Source organism: Mixophyes fleayi, chromosome 8 (genome assembly GCF_038048845.1).
Source record: "Mixophyes fleayi isolate aMixFle1 chromosome 8, aMixFle1.hap1, whole genome shotgun sequence".
Taxonomy (NCBI): domain Eukaryota; kingdom Metazoa; phylum Chordata; class Amphibia; order Anura; family Limnodynastidae; genus Mixophyes; species Mixophyes fleayi.
Window position 1 is genome coordinate 97,812,992 of NC_134409.1, and position 21,901 is coordinate 97,834,892.

The 21,901-nt window shown below is 41.6% G+C and overlaps 1 protein-coding gene across 6 annotated transcripts in view; it reads left to right on the forward strand.

Annotated features, from left to right (window-relative positions):
- Nucleotides 1–21,901, forward strand: part of PLA2G6 (phospholipase A2 group VI) — a 75,619-nt gene that overhangs the window by 39,856 nt on the left and 13,862 nt on the right. For 4 of the 6 annotated variants that reach the window (XM_075182960.1, XM_075182959.1, XM_075182962.1 and 1 more), the window contains exons 8-13: nucleotides 6,098–6,206; nucleotides 6,896–7,030; nucleotides 7,916–8,006; nucleotides 11,064–11,227; nucleotides 18,399–18,549; nucleotides 21,631–21,767. In XM_075182960.1, the coding sequence (XP_075039061.1) occupies nucleotides 6,098–6,206; nucleotides 6,896–7,030; nucleotides 7,916–8,006; nucleotides 11,064–11,227; nucleotides 18,399–18,549; nucleotides 21,631–21,767 (787 nt within the window). The remainder of the gene's footprint in view (nucleotides 1–6,097; nucleotides 6,207–6,895; nucleotides 7,031–7,915; nucleotides 8,007–11,063; nucleotides 11,228–18,398; nucleotides 18,550–21,630; nucleotides 21,768–21,901) is intronic. The other 2 variants (XM_075182963.1, XM_075182964.1) reach the window with 1 other exon arrangement.

The window sequence follows — 21,901 nt, forward strand, 5'->3', positions numbered from 1 at the left end:
CATGTACCACAGCCATGGCATTGTCGGACTGGAGTTGTACTGGAGTGCCCTGAAGAACTTGCTGTGCCCCCTGCAGAGCTAGCAACATGACCTTCAATTCCAATTCCAAACCATTTATCGGAAACAAGGTTTCCCGGGACGACCAGGTCCCCTAAAAGTGCAAGTGTAACACCACGACTCCCCAACCAAGGAAGACTGTGTCCATGTGACAATGGTCCAAGGCCATGTTGCAAAGAAACTGCCCATGGACGGATGATACTTCATTAGCCACCAGCGAAGGTACATACGGGATTCCTGAGACAGCTGGATCAACTGGGAATTTGAGTGAATGGTTTAGCCCTTCCATTTCTTCAACAGGTCCCACTGAAGGTGCGTGAATAGAATCTCCGGAAGGGAAGTGGCTGGAATGTGGAGACCATCTGGCCCAGAAGCTTCATGCATACTAGCATGGAAGACCAAGGAAGGGTCAGAGCCCTGAAGAAAAAGTCACAAAATATAATGTCGGTAAAGGGCAGTAAAGGAGGATACTGATTTGTCCCTGGCTAGAGTCCCAAACAGTATCTCCCAACCCTTGTGCCTCACAATATCTGTACTAAATACATGCAGCCGGGTGGCATTAAGAAGCAGCTGGGTGCGGGCAGTGTAATACTTTGCAGTAATATTGAAAAATGTTGGATGTTATTGCCCAAAGCTGTCAGGACTGGTCAGACTGGTGGTCAGTGGTATAGCATACACTGCGGGTTGTAGTGCTCACATAGTGCCTTATCTAATAGGAGAAACCATGGTTTATTCTATTATAATAGTACTCTGTTAGGCTCCAAGAGTCGGGTGGCAAGTAAAAACAGCCATCTGTAGCACATGGGAATAGGTGCTGGGGAGAACAGTGTGCATATAGTTACACACACATTGTGTTTCACAATGGCAAACAATTATCTATCTCTTCTATGGGAGCTGGCACCAAGCTGTTCCATACGTGGACCATATCTACATCTCCAACAAAGCACAAGGTCTCTATCAGTACCCCACAGCATTGTAATCTTAGCGCAGTGGCTAAGTGGTTAGCACTTCTGCCTTACAGCTCTGGGGTCATGAGTTCAATTCCCCACCATGGCCTTATCTGTGAGGAGTTTGTATGTTCTCCCCGTGTTTGCGTGGGTTTCCTCCTGGTGCTCCGGTTTCCTCCCACACTCCAAAAACATACTGGTAGGGTAATTGGCTGCTAACAAATTTACCCTAGTCTGTGTGTGTGTCTGTCTGTGTGTATGTATGTGTGTGTTAGGGAATTTAGACTGTAAGCTCCAATGGGACAGGGACTGATGTGAGTGAGTTCTCTGTATAGCGCTGCAGAATTAGTGGCGCTATATAAATAGATGATGATGATGATGAAGAAGAATCCGGAATCTGATTTTTTCATATTACCAATGATGTTTGCTTTTACAATGAGCAACTGTTGCATATTCAGGAGTATTTTGTTATCATATGTGGGTAATATTATATAATGTTTTCACTACACTGTTTGTGCCCAACAATTAATTTTCTCTGTTTTTAGGGTCGTATTATTTTACTTTGTAATTCTTTCCGTACCTCAATTCCACCAGAAGTTCTGCTCTAGTGATCTACTGGATCAGTCAGGATGTAGTATGTCTGCTTAGCACTGATCATCACCACTTGTGACTTCATAAGCCTAGACTCTGTATTTCCCTTCTGCTGGTCATTGTTTGTTACCTGGAACTTGCTGAGGAGCTGTGAGTCGGTTTGTTAGTTTCCTGCTCTTTTGTTCCTGCATTCTCCGTATTGCTTTTTGGAATTATGTGAGTTCAGCTATATCTTCTTGCAATCTTATTTGATATGATGCCAAGAACCTGTGTTGTTTTACATTGTGTGCCTCACTCTTACTGACTTACCTCACAAAATGTCTCCCAGAATCCTCACTCGATGACTTACTCCTAAACCAAGCACATTGAGCACTTCACTCAAAGCCACCTCTGGACCAACCCCCATGAGATGTGGTAGTCTGATTCCACTTCAAATGGAAGAAATGTTCCTGGTTTCAGTGATAAACACCCCTGTGATCCCTTACTCAAGGCACACCTTACAAAGTTATCAAGAAATAGCTCTTTTTACACTAAATAAAATGCTGTAATTGCATCACTGCGAGCGAAGCATTAAGAAACCTCAATACCCAGTACAGGTAGGGGCAACCAATTCCACCTCCCAGTTTCACAAGTGGGCAAGTCAAACAAGGTGAAAACTCGAGAACAGGACCTCTCGGTTTAGGTAGTCCGTTGCCTCCATTTGACTAGTTCGCAACAGAATCCACAAAATGCACGCTCCAGCCCCAGAGTGGACCACAAAATCAGACTGAAATTTGCATACCATATCATACATATCAAACAAACATTTAGAGTCTCTGTCTTGTTCTCTACCTTCTCTTGCTGTTTTTATTTTTCTCTTTTTGTTTTGTTTGCAGTATAAAAAGAGACATCATTCCAAAAAAAAGAGTCATAGAATTTCCTCTGGTGATATTCATGTACTGTGAACTGAAAAATTCTCATGTCTATAAATGTTTTTGTTTTTTTTAAATAACAGTTGTTTTATTATTTTAGTTAGGCATACAGACATTTAAACTTGTATCCACCCAGGGGCAACTTACTTATGTTGTGTTATTTTCTGCTGCTTCCAAAAAAACATTGCATATACTTCAATAGTACACAAAGTTTCATCAGCAAAATAAAATTAGATTAGATATTTCAGGATATACAGTATGTGATGTTACGTACAGCTTGGTTTACAAGAAAGACAACTGGTGACCGAGTGCATGCCATAAACTCCATCATAAAAAACAATCTAAACTCCTTAATTCTCTCAACACAAAAGGAGAGTTTATATATCTGTGTAAAAAACATTCAGATTTATCCAATGTATTACGACTTGTATACATGAACCTTTCATTGCCAACCTTTTCATTTACCAATCTAATCCAATTGCAAAGTTTTCTGGTTTTGAGGAGCCATACATTTCTTGGCAATGCTGACCGTAGCCATCATGATCAGCTTAGGCAACAATTGTGTGGTGAATTTATATATTTTGACCTTTAAGTCAAGCCCAAAAAGGTATGTTTGGATGCAAATTCACTCCCATTCTTACTATATATCCCATAACTTTGCCCCAGAATTCAAACGCTTTTAGACACTTTCTGATCAGGTGCCAAAAGGTACCCTGCTGATTCCCACACTTAGGCCAGGTTGAATCTCTCGTCCCACCAAATTTTTGTTGCCTAACAAGTGTTAAATATACTCTATGGATAATAAAAAGTTATATTTGCTTAAATGTTGCAATTGTCCAATATATTTAACCCCAAACTCGCGCCTAGAAACTTCCTCATCTATATGTAATAGCTCTTCCAGTTTGGTATTTGACCAGAGGGTGGTCTCTGGATCATACCCAGAGTTTTAAATACTTTAATTTGAATTGCCTTTGATACCAAATAAGAAGGTTCGAGAGAGCTAGTCCCCCTGTTCTGGACCTGCACATTGTTGTAAATTTAATACGGACCCGTTAATCCGCCCACAAAAGTGATGAGATATAGTGGTCAATTTTCTGAAAAATGTAATATGGTATATGAATTGGTGCCTGCTGCAGGACATACAGGAACTTTGACTACAGGATAAATATTATAATGTTTATTCTTCCCATAACAGAGCATTGGTTCTTTCCAAGCATTCATCCTACTCTTTAAATATTCAATTTGTGTCTGTATGTTAAATTCTATATATATGCTGATATCAATAGAAATCCAAATCTCTAAATACTCAATCCTGTACGTCCCCTGCAGGGGAAGTTGGACAGCAAGCACGTCCGGCAGTCCCTTTTAGGCAGAAAAATAACCTTCTGTGTAAGATAACTTCTGCTTCCACGATGTGATATGTGTCACTATATTAGCAATATCCATTTTCATAGGTACAGTCGTATCCTCAAGTGTTGAGATACAATTTTCTGTTTCGCCCACCCTCTCTCTGATTTTTTTTTTTTTTGGTAGGTCCTGTCTCATAAAAGATAAATTGTTTTGAACCTCGCCAATTTTGTCAGAAACTCTCTTTTCAGATGAAGTGATCCATTATAAGACCTGATTTGGACTTCCAAATCTAAATCGGGCTGAGCATGAAATTACAGCCGTGCAGACAAAAAAATGTTGCAAGGAAAGACCTTCTTATCTAACTATGCAAGTAGGATCTGACCACAATGTGTCAGAGATTGTAGTCCAGTGAGGACTTTGGTAACATTAGTGGGAAATTGCTGTGCTTTGTATAATCAGTTGTAGAGAAATGAAAAGATCAATAAATCAGTTGGTATTGTAGGTCCACTTTAAAAGGAAAGTAGCAAACCTTGGTTGGTGTTTTAGTGTAAACTGTAAATGTATTATAATGCAACTGCAGGCCTTGTGCTCCATTAGCCTAGAACATTATGTAATTTGCAGGGAACATGCCTGCACTGAAAAGGAATTTAAACAGAAGGGGGACCGAAGGATCGAGCAGTTACAACATTTATTTGATGATTTATGTCTTACTATTGTGTGTATTTAAACAAAAATAGAAAATGAAATATATAGGCTCAGTAAGAACTGTTCAGCAGCCCTCCTCTTCCCTAGACCCTATCCACAAAAGGTCTCATAAAAGTCACAAAATCACAAAAAGTGGATGAAAAGATGGTGCTATAACATTATGTCCTTATATATCAATGAATACATTTGTATAGGTCTTTCAATTTCTCACTGTTTTGTAGTGCACTATGTTTCATAAAAGTTCTTTCTCTTACTCGAAGTGAGAATCCTCTTTGTGTAATTCAACTTGTCATATATGAAAAAATAGAAAAACAAATCGGAAATTAAATAGGAGGGTGTAAAATCACAAATACAGCTTTATTATCAGTACAATAGCTGTATAACAATACAGACACGCAAAATACATTCCTTAAAAAACAATCCCGGACTTAGGTACAGATGGGTCCTTGCCACATATTGATTGTAAAACCCCATATAATCAAATACATGAATCCATGCCAGATGGTAACTTCAGGGTGCCGGCTTCTTGTATCCGAGAATATCTGTGCAGTAAGGGATGACTGAACCTAACGTCTGCTTTCCACCACCAACATGTTTCAATTGTTGCAATCTTTTTCAAGGTACCTTGAAAAGATCGCATTTAAGTTTCTGGTGTAGATTTACAGTTGACAATGCTGGCCTTTAAATTACTGAAATACGCCTTGGCATGATACATCTGTGGAGATGTGCAAGGTTTTTGTTTCTGCCCAAATGGAGCCTGTTAAAGAGCGCAGTTCAGAAATGTTCAATGATACAAGTGTAAGTTGACATTTGTATGTTCTTTATTGTAGGTACACTTTAACAGATATAGTTAACAATAAATCATAGGTGCATAATTTTTGCAACAGACATCATTCTTAAAAGAAAAAATAATAAGAAAAATGAAATTGTTTTGATGCTGGGTAACAAAAGGTTGCTCCTATGTCCTGGTAATGCTTTGTAGAAAAGTTACAAGTTTTTAATTGCAAGTTACCTACCTGTGTCATGCTAGTTTGACCACTGGGCGTCACTGTTCCATTATTGTGCATGTTTGTTAGTTCAGAGTCTATTTTGCAAATAAAACTACCAAACTTGCTTAGGTGATTAGACCAACAGTGGGACGATCAGCAGTTTTGAAATTGTCAGTGCTGTATTATTGCCAGGAGTTCTCAAAACCACTGATAACTTGAGAATGGGAGTGGGCATGCATGTGTGTCTGCACTCAGTGTCCTCCCGTGCAGCATAATCAGGTACTTTAGATGCAGGGAGACTCAGGCACTGGAACAATTGACTGTATGGGTCTATTAAATCTGATTATGAAGAAAAAATGACCACAAAGGCAGATAATTGAAGCATGTGAGTGTGTGATAGATATAGATATATATATATATTCTTGTATAGTATATTTTTAATTAATGCAGCCTCTTAATATTCAATGACTCCCATTTAACTGAAGCGATCTTTCTTTATATGGTCCAGTTGGAAGAAAGTTAATCTGTATTTTTCTTTATTCCACAGAAGGATCACCTGGAGCTTATAAAAGCCCTTATGGTATTTGGGGCCAACGTGGAACAGACCAATGACTTTGGGGAGACACCAGGACTCATGGCAGCCAGGTCTAGCAAAGGTGGTAAACCTCAATAAGTTTTGATAGTTTGGGGGCATATCAACAAGGAAAAGGGTGGATCCAAAGCTCCTTGAACTTTCCCTTATTAAGTTTTCTTGTGGCATCAGAAAAGGTCAGCAGACTGTTATACTGATATCAAGGGTCACTGCATATACTAATTTAATTTTTTCTTCGACATACAAATCATTCTGTTGAAATCCCATTTGAGTTGCTGAAAACAGTACATCCATTATTGTTTACAGATCTTCATTTGCATGCATACATCTTTCTGTTGTGTATCCAGACTCCTACGTGGGATTCTACATTACCCTTAATACTCTGCATCTGTACTACACCAGTGGGTAAATTTATCAAGCTGGGGCTTTAAAAAAGTGGAGATGTTGCCTATAGCAACCAATCAGATTCTAGTTATCATTTATTTAGTACAGTCTACAAAATGACAGCTAGAATCTATAGCAACTAAAAATGATTAGTTGCTATAGGCAACATCTCCACTTTTTCAAACCCGCAGCTTGATAAATTTACCCCCAGATCTCCATCTCTATAAACATGCTGTTTTTTTCCCACCACCACCATCATCATCATCATCATCATCTTCAGTGAAACATCTGTAATAAAGTTCTTTTCACGTACTACGAGTGGGGTCCACCCGCATATGACTTTTGTCTCTTCCCGTCCTGCTTTTAAAGGATCCAATCGCAAGGTGCTACTCGGCATGCTTTATAATGTAGGAGCAGAGCGCTGTTTTCCCCCTGACACCCAGCTTCCACCAGCTGCCTCCTCCCCCATCACCGCACCTCCCATGGACAGAACTAGCAGCATAGGTAACCTGCCTTGTCTCCTGCAAACACAGATCTTCTCTGCTCCATTCACCCATTACTGGGAGCTCAGTATCTGTCTAGCTAATCTAATAATGTTAGCACTTGAAGGGTCCTTATACCTAAACATTTCTAATCTAGAAAAAAAATATCATAAAATTGCATTGCTTTGTTGTTCATTTGGCCATGTCATGATTATTTAGTTGGTCCTGAGCTCCCAAGAGTGCTGATGATGCCCCTGACCAGATTTTCCTCTGCCTATCACTTTTTTCTTTTTGCAGACCTTATCTTCCTATGTTCACCTCCGCTGTCCTTCTTTTTTTTTTTTTTTCCCCCAGGTGTTTCCACTGTGTTCTTCAACCTGTAATGTGGGAAGCATTTCTTTTGTATGCACACATGTTCCTTCTTCTCTTTTCCATGAGCTATCTGTACAAAGGAGTGTGTATGTATATAATATGTACAAGCAGCCGTGCACGTGAAGTGGGCTGTAGTGACTCGCATCATCAATCTGGACATGGATGGACAGAGACATACAGTAATAATTCTATTAGACACTCTTTGAAGTAGACCATATATCTGTCGATCCTATGCATAAAAAAAACAAGAAATATTCCTCTGGGGAGGGCCTGGGTAGCCTCTGAAATTCACATCTAGCCTGAGCTCCGGGGTGTGGGTCACCCTGCTTTAGAAGACACATGACATGTTCATGTGGTAGCAATGGAATATATTCATTATCCAAAGTGCGAGATGCAGAAAACAATTGTTCTTATGAGTGTGAATGGACATGTGCGCACTTTTCCACCTACACTCTTTTCTGTTGAGTTCTCTTTCTCTTGCATTCATTTCTTGGGATTGCTCATCCAAAAGATTGCTTTGTTAATTCTCACTCAGGTTTTCAGGACCTGGTCTATGTTGCCACCGGTCTGAGCAGTATGCTGGTGTCACATGACAGCGTGGACTTCGCAGGAGATGGCCTAAGAGTGTGAGTGGAACATACACATATATATTATATGGGACAGTGTATGCCTGGTTATAAATTTTATGTTTATAAAAAAAATATATGTTTTTTTAATAAAACAAAAACGCTTGTTATGATCATACAAATGCACAAGGCTTCAGGCCTTTATACAGGGCACAGGTTTTGGATATCCTTATAGACTGCCAGCTAGAAGATATTTATTTCTTAAATTGCACAAGTGTGTCTAATGAATTTTGAGGTAAAGACATCACTTCTCAAGTTTGTTTAGATATAATGTAGAGGAATTCACGAATAAATAAGCATAACTTGTGTGTTAATACAATCAAAACTCGTGAGACATTAATAGAAGTATAAACTCCTGTGAATCAAATACACATAAGCTGTGCTTAGTGATGCAATGACGTTAGTAATTCAGGTGTTAACTAAATTTTAGTGATTTTTTTGTGTTTTTGTTTTTTTTTTAATATATGACCCATGAAGGTAAAATACATTGTTAACCTGACATTGTACAGCAATTATTTTTAAAAAGTAAAATATTACCTCCCACACCATTAAAGACAGTTGAAACTCCTCCCACATATTTAGGATAGGTCCTTATTGGATCTGAAACAAAACAATACAGAAACTTGCTATGACATCGCTGGCTCTGTCCTATATACAAAGCACTGCACAAAGCACAGCAATTCTGCCAAGCTCTGTGTTATTGGCTGTTTAGTTAGAGAAGCACCACCCTCCCACATGCCCACATGGCAATGTTCTGCAGGAGAGAGAGAGTGCAATGAGGACATGTTTAGTTAAGTATAAACACTGTGAAAATAAGTCAACCATAGGATTGAATAAGAAGGTAAAATCCATCCTACAAATCAGGATGATGATGATATGGGTATACATATGTGGTGAATATGTACACCTGGGTATAGATGAGATACAACCCAGAATAAGGGTGGGAATGACAATGTAATATTATGTAATATTTACTATATAATTACAGCCAATCCTTGTTTCTCTAATATTGGTCCGGCTCCTACATAAGGGTTTATTTATTTTAATATCAATTAAATAATTTTTCTTCGTTTCCCACTTTATTATTTCCTATTGTTTTTTAAATATTTCGCCACATAAATACCTAGTTTAAATGTAATTTTGATAATAATCATTATTATTATTATTATCGTAGATTTGTAAGGTGCCACAGTGCTCCGCAGCGCCGAACAGTAGGGAAAACAGTATCCACATAAAACAGGGACATACAAGGTAGACAAAAAAAAACGAAAACATGACATGAAAACAAAAGGTATGGAGGACCCTGCTCACCAGAGAGCTTACATTCTAAATGTAAGATGGCACAACTGAAACAAGAGGAGCTAGTGTGGCTCAAAGTGGAGATTGGGACAGTTGTGAGGGTGCATTAGTGTGAATAGCGTTATCGAGGATAAGGTCACCTCTAAAAAGGAGATGGGTTTTCAAAGAGCATCTAAAGATATGAAGGCTCTCGGAAAGTCTGTTTGAGCGTGGTAGGGAATTCCATAAGTGGGGAGCAGCATGGGAAAAGTCTTCTAGGCGGGAGTGAGAGGTGGTTACCAGAGACAAGACAAGGCGCAGGTCAGAGGTAGATCTAAGAGGGCGAGTGGGAGAGTATTTTGATATGAGATTTGAGATGTATGCAGGGCTATTGTTGTTGAGGGCATTGTAGGTAAGGGTGAGTAATTTGAATTTGATTCTGGAGGACACAGGGAGCCAGTGTAGGGATTTGCAAAGTGGTGCAGCAGATGTGGAGCGGTGATGAGAGAGGAAGTCTTGCAGCAGCATTAGGATGGATTGAAGTGTGAATATATGGGTGTCAGGAATGCCAGATAGCAGGAGGTTGCAATAGTCAAGACGGGAGATGATGAGAGAATGGAGTTTTGGTAGCAAAGAAGTATGAAAAGAGCCTATCGACAGGACTGGGAGAGAGAGTCTGGTTATGAGGAATAAAGCAGAGGGCGGAGTCAAGTGTGACACCAAGGCAGCGGGCTTGGGAGACTGAGGAAATAGTGGTGAGGTAAGATAATAAATTCTGTTTTGGACATGTTGAGCTATAGGTATCGTTGGGACATCCATGTGGAGATGGCAGAAAGACAGTTGGTTACACGAGTATAGAAGGAGAGATGATCAGCGTAGAGGTGGTATTGGAGGCCGAATGAGTGAATTAGTGCCCAAAGAGAAAAGGTGTACAATAAAAAAAAGTAAAGGGCCAAGAACATTGCCTGGTGGAACCCCAACAGATACTGGGAATGGAGGGGAGGATGTGCCAGAGGTAGAAACACTAAAGGTGCAGTTCGATAGGTAGGAAGTGAACCAGGCAAGATCTGTGTGGTGAAGGGCAATGGAGTGAATTGTGTGTAGGAGAAGAGTGATCAACAGTATCAAAGGCAGCAGAGAGGTCCAGGAGAATGAGCATGGAAAAATTACCCTTAGATTTTGCCATAAGTAAATCATTGGTCACTTTTGTGACCAATTTTTGTGTCACTTTCATTTAATAATGAATTAAAAGTGTTTTTAAATGATATGTTAATGTATACTAGTGGACTACCTTTTTTGTTTTTGTTTGCAACCTTGGGGGGATTTCAATTAGCGGCCAGGGGATTTTTTCAGAAATAACCACTGATTTTTCCTCTCATTCCATAGAGGTGCGAGGAAAAATGAGCAGAGATTTTACCGTGCTAGCTGTAAAAATGCGCAGCCGCGATGTTGTGAATTCCTCCTTTGGTCTATGTGATAATGTAACTTTATTTGTTGGTAAGAGTACCCCCTCCGTTAAATATATGGGAATCTAACCATAAATTAGGAGGATAGTCCCCCCCTTTCTTTTCTTTTGCGATTTCATCTTTTTCCGGATATGGATATTAAGTATAAACACTACAGTTATTTCATGTATATTACTCAGCTCATTAATACACAATATTGATCTATAGCTATGTTAAACTGTGGCTTTACTTGTTTTTTTAAAAACTATAAGCCCTCCTCTTAATAAGGGAACATCTTTTATGTAGAGCTGACTGACTCCCCTCATACCTGCAGGCGAGATCGTCTCCTTTGTTTGGACGGAGGTGGAATCCGTGGACTGGTTCTTATTCAGTTGCTTATTGCCATAGAGAAAACCGCAGGCCGTCCCATAAGGGAGCTCTTTGATTGGGTCTCCGGCACCAGCACGGGAGGTATCCTAGCACTAGCCATAGTGCATGGTAAGTTTATTATTATTATTATTATCCTTTATTTGTTAGGCGCCACAAGAGTTCCGCAGCGCCATACAATGCACAATCAGTAGAAAATACAGGGTAAAACATTAATGAGCAGTAAAGCAGTAAAAGTTTAAACTGCTTTGCCTACACTCTACAAGAAGACATCTAGTTGAAACTATTGGGCAGTCCTCATATTGGTCAAAATACTTTTCTCTTTCATCATATCTGGGGGACACTGCTACCATGGGTTGTGAGAATGGAGGTGGAGTCGGCACTTAAGTTAACTTGTTAATGTATCATGCTGACAAACCCCTCCCCTCTGCAACCCCCTTTAGCCTCTTCAGTCTTCGTTAAGTGGCCAAGGGAGTTGGGCTTACTTTAATGACAGGAAGCATTTTCTTTTCCTTATTTTCCTTATTTTAACTTTTCTTTTTTGAAGCAGTGTGCTCTGTTCGACTAATACAGAGAACAATTATTCATATATTGATAGCCGGACAACAACATCGGAAGTTTTATTTTTTCACTTTCAAGACTTGGCGCTGACAAGCGGCTTATAGGGCTCATAGCCGCTGTCCTGCTGATCAAGGACCGCTATATCGGCGATGGCAAAGAGCACTGGTAATCGGAATACTGGGGGGGTGGGGGCATTTTGGAATGTACCAAGTCCCCTCCACAGCAAAGGGGGGAGGGCACTCGTCCACCAACAAAACGGCCACCAGGAATCTGTTACAAGCGACTGCTGAATATTATAGATGCAGCAGATCGCCTTTTGCCAGCAGAAATATCAGGAGCAGCGGGAAAAGGGTGCAGCACAGAGGGTACTAAGAAGACAGAGTCCATCCCTGCAGTCTGAAGCGAGTGAACTATTCCAAGGGCGCCAAAACAACATCCCGGGAAAAAGAGCAGAAACCATTTCTCGGGGACACAGAGTTCCTAACAGACCTCTCCAGCTCCAAAAGACATCTTAGCCTGATTGGAAAGCTAACTACCACTTTTCTTATATCTCTATAACATAGATAGGGGTATATTAAAACTAAATTGTTGTTGCAATAGCATTTTCATTAAAATATAGAATACTAATTGCAGAACACATAATCTTAACAGGGATACTATTTTTTGACTCTGTCATAGACTAGTTAGTATCTCTCTCTTTGCTTGTGAGTAATTCCCTGTATTACATTGTAGTACTGTTATACTGTTCCCTTAAAAAATCTCTGATAAGGGAAAGGCACCTTGAGGCAAAATATTATACGTGTTCCAAGTGTAAAGATAAGTTACAAATTGGACTACAGGACCCGGGGGCGCTTTGTACTGACTGCATCGGGGGTACCCTGGCCATGCAGGCTCAGGCTAGCGCACCGCCATTAGTGGAAACCCCAGCATGGGCAAATGACCTGACACGGGGTTGAGATGAGCTGCTCTCTAAACCAACAGAGATTCCAGTGGTTGCGGCGGTTTTTCCCCTCTACCTCAGTAACAATTGACCCACTCGTAACAAGCAGGACTACGGTTACCGCCCAGTCCATGGACTTAGGACAGGCTGGGGCTCCATGTGTTCTCACCTCACAAGACCCTCCTACAGGAGAACCGTCTTAGTTGGCTTCCCTAGTTAGAGGACTTGATAGGTTAAACCTCTCTGATTTGAAGACATATTCAGAAGAGGGTGAGCTAATAGAAGACTCTGATTCCATAGAGGTCATAGACCAAGAAGAATCTTCCAGATATTAAGGTATTGACGACCTGGTGGCAGCAGTTCGTCAGACATTAGGTATTCTGGATCAAGAAGAGACCAGGACATCAGATCAAAGTCTCTTTAAAACAGCTAGGTGATGTGCTATCCGCTTTTTTACATCAATGGAACTGAAGGAAATAGCGGAAGCATCTTTGAAACAACCAGATCGGAAATGTACTATTCCGCAAAGGTATTTGGCATTTATATCAATTACAGGAGGAGGACCTCAACCGTTAGGAACAAGTTCCAAGGGCTGATCCACCAGTGGCACGCTTGACACGCCACACCACACTCCCTATTCCAGGGACAGCCACCCTGCAGGATAATACTGACCACAAGATAGAGGGATTTTTAAGGTCTATCTACACTGCAGGAGGTACTTCATTCAGACCTATGTTTTCATTGGCATGGGTTGCCAGGGCTATGGAAACATGGACTGACCAATTAGCAGTGGGTCTGCAAAATTCGTAATTGCTTCCCCTCGCCCTGCATCTCAAAGAGGCTTCCGGATACTTATGCGAGGCCACCCAAAATGCAGCCTCCATTTCTTAATTTATTTCTGCAACCGCAGTAGCGGCCAGGAGAACCTTATGGATCACGTCCTGGGATGCGGACACTGAATCTAAACAGTCTTTAGAATCACTCCGTTATTCAGGGGGAGTGTTATTCGGCCCTGAACTGGACCGCATAATTTGCCAGGCCACACAAGGCAAAAGCAGCTTCTTACCAGTGAATGTCCCAAAACCTAGGGCACCAAGGTTTTGTTCATTTAGAAAGTCCTTTCGTGGGGGTTGCTCTAGCCAGGGCCAGCCACATAGACCGAGACCTTCGGCCTCTAGAAGACAATCGTATAGAGGCAGATCCTCCTCCTCCACAAAACGTCCCTCTCCCAAGCTTCCGGACAAGCCGTCAATTTGATGGTCTCCCTCCCCTCCTCATAGTTGCGGGAGAGGGTGGACGTCTGCTACTGTTCAGAAATCAGTAGGCAGCGTCATCAGAAGATCGCTGGATTCAGGGAATCATGACCAGAGGATACATGATAGATCTCTCAAGGTCCGGCCCCTAGTTGGTTCTTTGCAACCAACTTGCCCCGCAACCCTCGAAAGAAAGAAGCAATGCTTACATGTGTTGCTTCTCTTCTTCCCGTTGGAGTCATCCGCCAGGTTCTGGAACTCCAAAAAAGACAGGGGTTCAACTCCATTCTCTTTTTGGTCCCAAAGCCTAATGGCTCGTTCCGACCTGTTCTAAATCTAAAATGGTTAAACCTGCACCTGCGGGTGGTCAGGTTTGGAATGGAATCGCTCAGGTCTGTCATCAATTCATGGTGTCTATAGACATCAAAGACGCCTACCTTTAGATTCCTATCTGGAAGGCTCACCAGGCCCTTTTCAGATTCACAGTGGGCCGTCTCACTATCAATTCAGAGCTCTCACATGTGGCCTCTCGACAGCACCAAGTGTTTACAAATATAATGACAGTAATGATAGCCTGTCTTCATTCCAGAGGAGTGCAAATAGTGCCCTTTCTGGACAATCTGCTCATAAATGCCTCCTTAGGTCACCTGCTAGCTCAGCACCTGGTCCTTGCTATCAGGATCCTGGAGACGCACGGATGGCTCATAAACCGAGAAAAATCCCAGTTGATTCCATGCCAGAAAATGACCTACCTGGGACTAATCATGGATACCAACAAACAAAAGGTTTTCCTTCCAGATGACATATCACAATCCCTAAGGAACCTAACGTCTCGGGTTATGACCTGCTGCAGACCGTTGGTCCTCTTATGCTTATGTCTATTAGGAAAGATGGTATCAACTTTCGAGACCCTTCCTTATTGTCGACTTCACTTGAGCTGCTTCCAATGGGACCTCTTAAGGAAGTGGTCAGGATCACATCTGAAATTAGAGGGACAACTGATACAATTGTCAGCAGAGGCGAAGGCTTTCCTGAGATGTTAGATGGTCCAGGACAATCTGACAATAGGAAGGTTCTTTGCCCCATGGTCCTGGATCTTGGTAACCACAGCCAGCTTGACAGGATGGGGGGCTGCGGTACTTCATTTACAAAAGAAGTGCAAGAGCAATGAGGATGGCGGCTCAGAACTTGACCTGGACCGAAATCCATGCTCCTACTATCTCAGCAATTTTTATTCCAGGAATCCAAAACTGGGAAGCAGATTATCTCAGCCGGTATGCGATATTGCCGAGCGGGTGGTTGCTCCATCCGGAGGTCTTATGGTCCCTGGTCCTACGATGGGGGATCCTGGATCTGGACTTAATGACATCTCATCACAACAGGAAAATACCACAGTTTTGCTCTTGAGCAAGAGACCCTTTGGCAGTGTCCATCGACGTATTGACGATGCCATGGGACTTCAGGTTGGGGTACCTTTTTCCTCCCATCCTTATGATTCCCCGTATCCGTCGATGGGTAAAGCATAGGTGGCTCCCAGTATACTAGGGGCTCCCGCTTGGCCACGGTGAGTTTGGTACACAGAAATTCTGGGGCTAGCGGTAGGTCCGGGTCTGAAATTACCTCTTCGAGAAGACCTTCAGTAAGGACCATTCATTCACACATCGGGACTTGCCTCGGCTCAATTAGAGGCAAACCTATGGTGGTCCAGAGGTTATTGTTCACGAGTAGTGAACACCATCCTTTGGGCTAGAAAACCAGTTTCGGGGTGTATTTACCATTGGTGAACCTACATTAGATGGTGCGAGAGCTGACTGTGCCACATGGCTTTTTTTTCGTCTTATACGTTTTCTGGCTTTTCTCCTGGATGGCCTAGATGCGGACCTTCGTCTAGGTTCACTAAAAGTACAGATATCTGCCCTTTCGGTGTATTTTTTACCTGCGCTTGGCAGACATTCCGGATGTCAGGACCTTCTTGTAAGGAGTCCTGCATATCCAACCTCTCCATATGTTTCACCAACGGCACCCTGGGATCTTAACCTGGTGCTTAATATGCTTCAAGGATCTCCTTTTAAACCGTTACACACTGCAGAATTACGGTTCTTCACTATGAAAGTTGTATTTCTATTAGTTATTGCATCGGCGCATAGAGTTTCAGAATTGGATGTGCTCTCATGTCGTGAACCATATCTTATCTTTCAGAACAGTTCCTGCTTTCCTACCAAAGGTGGTTTCCAGCTTTCATGTGAACCAAGAAATAGTGGTTCTGGTATTCACGGTGGCCCACAGTTTTCAGGGACAGGTTCCATGGAGTTTTTGAATATGCTTAGGGCTCTAAGAATTTATGTAAGGAGGACATCAAAGATTCGCCGCACGGATTTGGTATTTATTTTGTTTGACTCCTCAAAACGAGGATGGCCGGCCTCTAAGCAATCGATTGCTAGGTGGCTTACTTCTACTATTAAGCAGGCTTATGTCAGTGCTAACTGACCTGTGCCAGATCGTATTTTAGCCCATGCTACCCTTTCTGTGGGGGCATCCTGGGCTGCATGAAATGGGACCCCAGCAGACCAGTTGTGCTGGGCAGCCACTTGGTCCTCAGTCCATACTTTTACCAAATTTTATCACTTCTATTTGTGTCAGCAGATGCTGCTTTTGGCAGTAGTGCTCTACGTGCCGGGCTGTCAGAGCGGTCCCTCCCTTAAGGGGGCTGCTTTAGATCGTCCCCATGGTAGCAGTGTCCCCCAGATAGGATGAATGAGAAAAGAGGATTTTTATACTCATGATAAATCTGTTTCTCTGATTCCATCTGGGGGAGACTGCGTTCCCTTCCTTCTGCTCTTCTGCTGTTTAGTCTCTGGTTGATTGACTTCCCTTCCTTGGAGGTTTGCACACATGGACTGAAGAGGCTACAGGGGGTTGCAGAGGGGAGGGTTTGTCCACATGATACATTAACCTGTTAAGTGCCAACTCCACCTCCACTTTCACAACCCATGGTAGCAGTGTCACCCAGATAGAATCAGAGAAAGGGATTTATCGTGAGTATAAAAATCCTATTTTCTAAGGAACTTCTTGGTAACAGAAAAGGAACTTGAAAACTCACAGTTAGAATTGCAGGGTTGAGAATTACTTCTGTGATAGAGATTCAATTTTACCAAACAACGGTGCGTCTCCAAAAAACAATTTAAGGGTGTTATCTGTAGTTGATGGTTGGGGAAAACTAGACATCAGCAATATTTTCACAACTGTTCTGCACAGTGTTTTCCTCATTACACATTTGGCCATGAAAATTTGCATTTAAGGGCAGCAACATTGCACTCCGCAATGGCCTGATAATTTTCAGATTTCATGATAGTATGCACACGTTTAAAGGCACCCAGTGCCAGATGCAGCACAGCTGCCCCAAACATCATTGAACCTCCTGACTGTTGGATAGGTGGTCCTTTGTTTAAATGCTTCATTTCACTTCCTGCAAAGTTAGGGAAAAAGCTATAATTTGGTCTCATCTGTCCACATGACATTCTCCCAGAAGGAATCTGGCTTGTTCATGTGTGTGCAAACTCCAGCTGAACTTTCTTATGTTTTCTCTCTTTCAGCAGTGGGGCCCTCCTGGGCCTCCTACCATATATGGCAGTTGATTGAGGTGCTTTCTCCACCATTGAAATAATCCTGCTCTGTAATCTTCTATTAAGTTTTCTCCTGTCCAGGGAGGTTGGCTACAGTGCCATGGGCCTAAAACTTGATAATAACATAACATACAGTGAAAATGGGAACATCAAGGTTTCTGGAGATTTAGTTGTAGCCTTATTGTCCATACTTTGCTACAATCTTCTGTCTGACCTCAATGGACAATTTTCTGGCTTTCTTTCTTACATACTCATTGTACTACACAATGACACAAAAGAGGAGATAAAGTTCTTTCCTCTATTCATGCTAGTTTATGGAGTGATTTTTATATTGCAGGCACATGCTACTAACCACAGGTGAGCTCGGTTCCAAAATGAAGAAAAACACTTGTTTGATATATAATTATTGATAACAATTTATTAAAGGTGCCAACAATTTTGTCTGGCCCATTTTAGGATTTCTGTGTCAAATAAGCAATGACTTTATTCCACTGCAACCAAATAAATATACACATGGGTACAAAAATATTGACAACTTAAGCAATTTTCATGAAAGAAAAGGTGCATTATTAGAAAAACCTGCAAGGGTGCCACTATTTTTAGCCATGACATAGAGAGACTAGAATAAGCGACATATGCTTTCTGTAGAACCTCAGTTTCAATAGGACAGCTGGTGCGTTGGAGTTTAAATCTGGCAATGTGAGCACCGGACCGCTATTCACCTAAGTGTACTCTTCTATATTCTTTAATATCCATATGGAACTTTGGAACCATATGAACTGCCTCATCTCCAGTGTGAAATATTGTTTCTAGTTATGAGATTTAGAGGGGTCCGATCATGTTCTATGCCAACAACTGTTTAGTAGATAGTTTTACTTTACCAAATGTGTGCCTATTTTTGGCAGGAAAGCCCATGGAGTACCTCCGCTGTCTGTACTTCCGTATGAAGAATGAGGTTTTTTGTGGCTCAAGACCATATGAGTCTGGACCTTTGGAAGAATTCCTAAAAAAGGAGTTTGGAGAACAAACAAAAATGACAGATGTGAAGTACCCCAAGTGAGTCTGCCTTATTTTTTATAAACTGGTATACATATTTCTTGGTGCTTTCTTTCATCCCAGCACTGGTCTATCTTTCTTCTCTTTTCTAATTCTTATATCTGTTTGTTTTTTATCAGCTTTTAATGGCCTGAATTTATTTGCCTAGTTCTTATTTACTTTCCCTTTTACTGCATTCAGATCCTGTGATTCTCAATTTCATGTGACTCTTTTCTGTGTCTCTAATCTTCTGTAACACCCTCCCTTCTCGATCACCATTTACTGTGGCTTCCTTCTTGCAAAATTACCATGACTATACTTGCTGGATTTGGTTGCTATTAACATTCTCCATTCCTATATTTTTTTTTCCTCCTTTCTCTTTCAGCAGTATGGAGACAAAAGGCTATGGGTTATGTTTCCAATATACGGCATGTCACTGGGAAAAAGTACAGATTTCTCTTCCCTATAATTCCCTGTTCTATCTCCTAATCCTCCTCAGTTCATTTTCCACTGTTGTGTATAACAATTGGGACTAAGGCTTTTGCTTTTGCATACTTTTATTGTTTAAACTATGAGGGACAGCTGTAGCTCTCCCTGGAGAGTGACAGTTTTTTTTTCCACACCCACCTCTGTCCTTGGCCTCAGCCAGGTGTTAAACGGATCATTGAGAGACTATGATGATTAGAGGTCAATTATAGCTGCAGACCAATGAAACTTTCCATTTCTTCAGTCCTGGTCATTGCATCCAGGGACTTCTGGAGGGGGAAGTCTTTTTTTCTTGTAACTTGAACACAACATTGTTTCTAATTGGTAACAGTCAAATGTCTCAGAGGAGAGGCCTAATGAAGCATGAGCATTCAAAGAACATCCCATTGGGGTTTATTCTTAGGAAGAAAAGAACTCTTCACACCCATAGGATCTTGATTATTTTCACCAGTTCTGGCCTGAAGAAAGCCTTCCTAAAAAGGCAGCAAATACAGGGACCCTTTGTAAGTATTGTACACCAGCCAGGATTTGAGCCAGAGGACTATGTGCGCCACCTCAAATTTGGTCAAGTATCTGGCCACTAACCTGGTGGTTGTGTCCTCAAAGGTATTCGACGAGATCTGCGTAACCTTTACTTGGGTGTGCAACCCCTACAAGAGTTGTTCCACCTAAGTGAAAGTTCACTTTATTCACCCAAGCACTTGCAAAAGCTGGCCTAATCACCAAATTAAAGGTGGAAATAGTCTGTCTGACAGTCCTTGAAGGACTGTCCTCCAAAATTGCCACGGAACTGAAGGGTTCATAGCTGGAGAGGATTTCCAGAACTCCAAATCTCCTAGCCCAGAGGGGTCCAGGAATGGATAGGTAGGTGGGAAATGCAGTCCACACACTGCAAGAGGAATTGCACCAACTCAGGGTAACATACAGTGGAGCCTTGCTGTCTAACAGTTAATTTAACCTGGAATTTGGCACATACATAACTGTACCACCAAGGTTGCTAGCGCACCCTTTTTGTATATGGATTAGTGAGATTCTGACATGACTTCACACTGGAAAAGCATTCTTTACTACTGCCCTCTAAAAGAGGGGTGAATCTCCATTCCTCCTGCTAGTTAAAAAGCCAGAGTAGAAAACACTTCCAAGAAAAATGGGTAAGAGCACTCTTGGAACTATAGGTCTTGTACCCTCCAAAAGGAAGTTTCCATGAGTTAACCCTTTCACTTTTTGGACTTTATACATGGGACCAATCCTTAAAGCCTCAGGACACTTTCTTGGGGGCAACACATCCCTAAATGAAACTCTTCTGGACTTTCAAATTGGAGAACATAAAGACTTCTTACAGCTGTAAGTCCTACTAACTATTAGCTAAGATAAGAGGTTCAGAAGTGGTTATTTCAGCCATGAGGGAAGGGGAGTTTTCTGGTGTCCTGGATATCAGAAATGTTTGCCTTCCTAGCCTCATATCTGAGGACCACCAGCACTTCCTTCGCTATACTTTCTAGGGAAAGCAAAGTTTCAGACGCTCCATCCCATATCTGAATCAGACGATTCAGAAAGTGGGTGATTCATCATTTCCTAGCTAGCTCTTGGAGTTACATGGCCTGGTTAATGAACAGGCCCAAATCATCTCTGACATCAACAAATTCCATGGTGTTCCTGGGCCTCAACTTGATTGTGTTTTGGGTTTTCTCTCTGCAGGAGCTTAAAATCGCCACGCCTACCCAACCCACACACTTCCATCGGTACTGCAAGAGGATGGTGGGGACTATGATCAACCCTGGAACAAGTGGTTTTTTCCAGTGGGCCATTTACTAACTGTGTAGGTTTCTGCCCTCTAAGTGTTTTTGTTAATCACCATCTGGAACTGCTTATTGTTTTTAAAAATAGAGGGTCATGTTTGGTCACAATTCAGTTCTCTTTTATCTCCATGGAACATGAACCTGGCTTTAAACGTTACTGCTGTGTGCTGCTTTTGAGCCTGTTTGTTCTGTTTTTTTTGTTTTGTTTTTTTCATCTAGAAGGTCATTGTTCTCCTAGGTGTTGTATTGCCTGTTTGAAAACAAGGTTGTCCTTTGTACAGTTCCTACGTTCCAACCTAAGGTTGTCTGTGGTTTCCACAGCAACTAGGAGTTGCTGGTATCATCAATTTGCACTTGCTCTTTAAACCTTAAAGAAGGAGCTCTTTGTACGGGGTGCATTGTCTGTGATCTGTCCAGGACTCAGAAATTCAATCATTCGCATGGTCTGATTGTCGTTTACGAAGGCCATAGGTAGGAATGCAGTACCTCCCGTAAGGTGAGAGAAAAACTAAGTAGTGAAAGTGATTGACCCCTTGCAGCTGTATCCAGGTCACATATACAGATGCCGTGCAAAAGTAACAGCCACAGTAGTACAACTTCTTATGTCCCTTTGTGTAAGGGAGGACAATGGGATTATATCAGTTCCTGCCTAATTCATCAGAATGTTTAGAACCACCTTTCTTCTCTGGCCCAACTTCTGCAATTCCCTCTTTAATTTCCAATTCCTGTGACTTCCTGACAATAGTATGCATATCCACTGTTTAATAGCCTTTTTTCCTCTCTATTTACCTTTACCAAACTCCATTCTCCTTCCCAGGGTGATGGTGACTGGAACAATGTCAGATAGGCACCCAGCTGAACTACATTTGTTCCGAAATTATGAACCTCCTGAAACAGGCAGAGATCCAACATTCAAAAGTGTTGCTTCATTCCGTCCAGTAACAAGACCAGAAGGTAAAAGCATAAGTTTACTATGAAAGGTGGTTACAGGAAGCTGTATAACCCCAACCCACTGAAGATCATAAATCAGTAGCAAAAGGTACAAGTTAGATACACAGTGCTGTAAAGTTACTAATGCCTAGATTTAG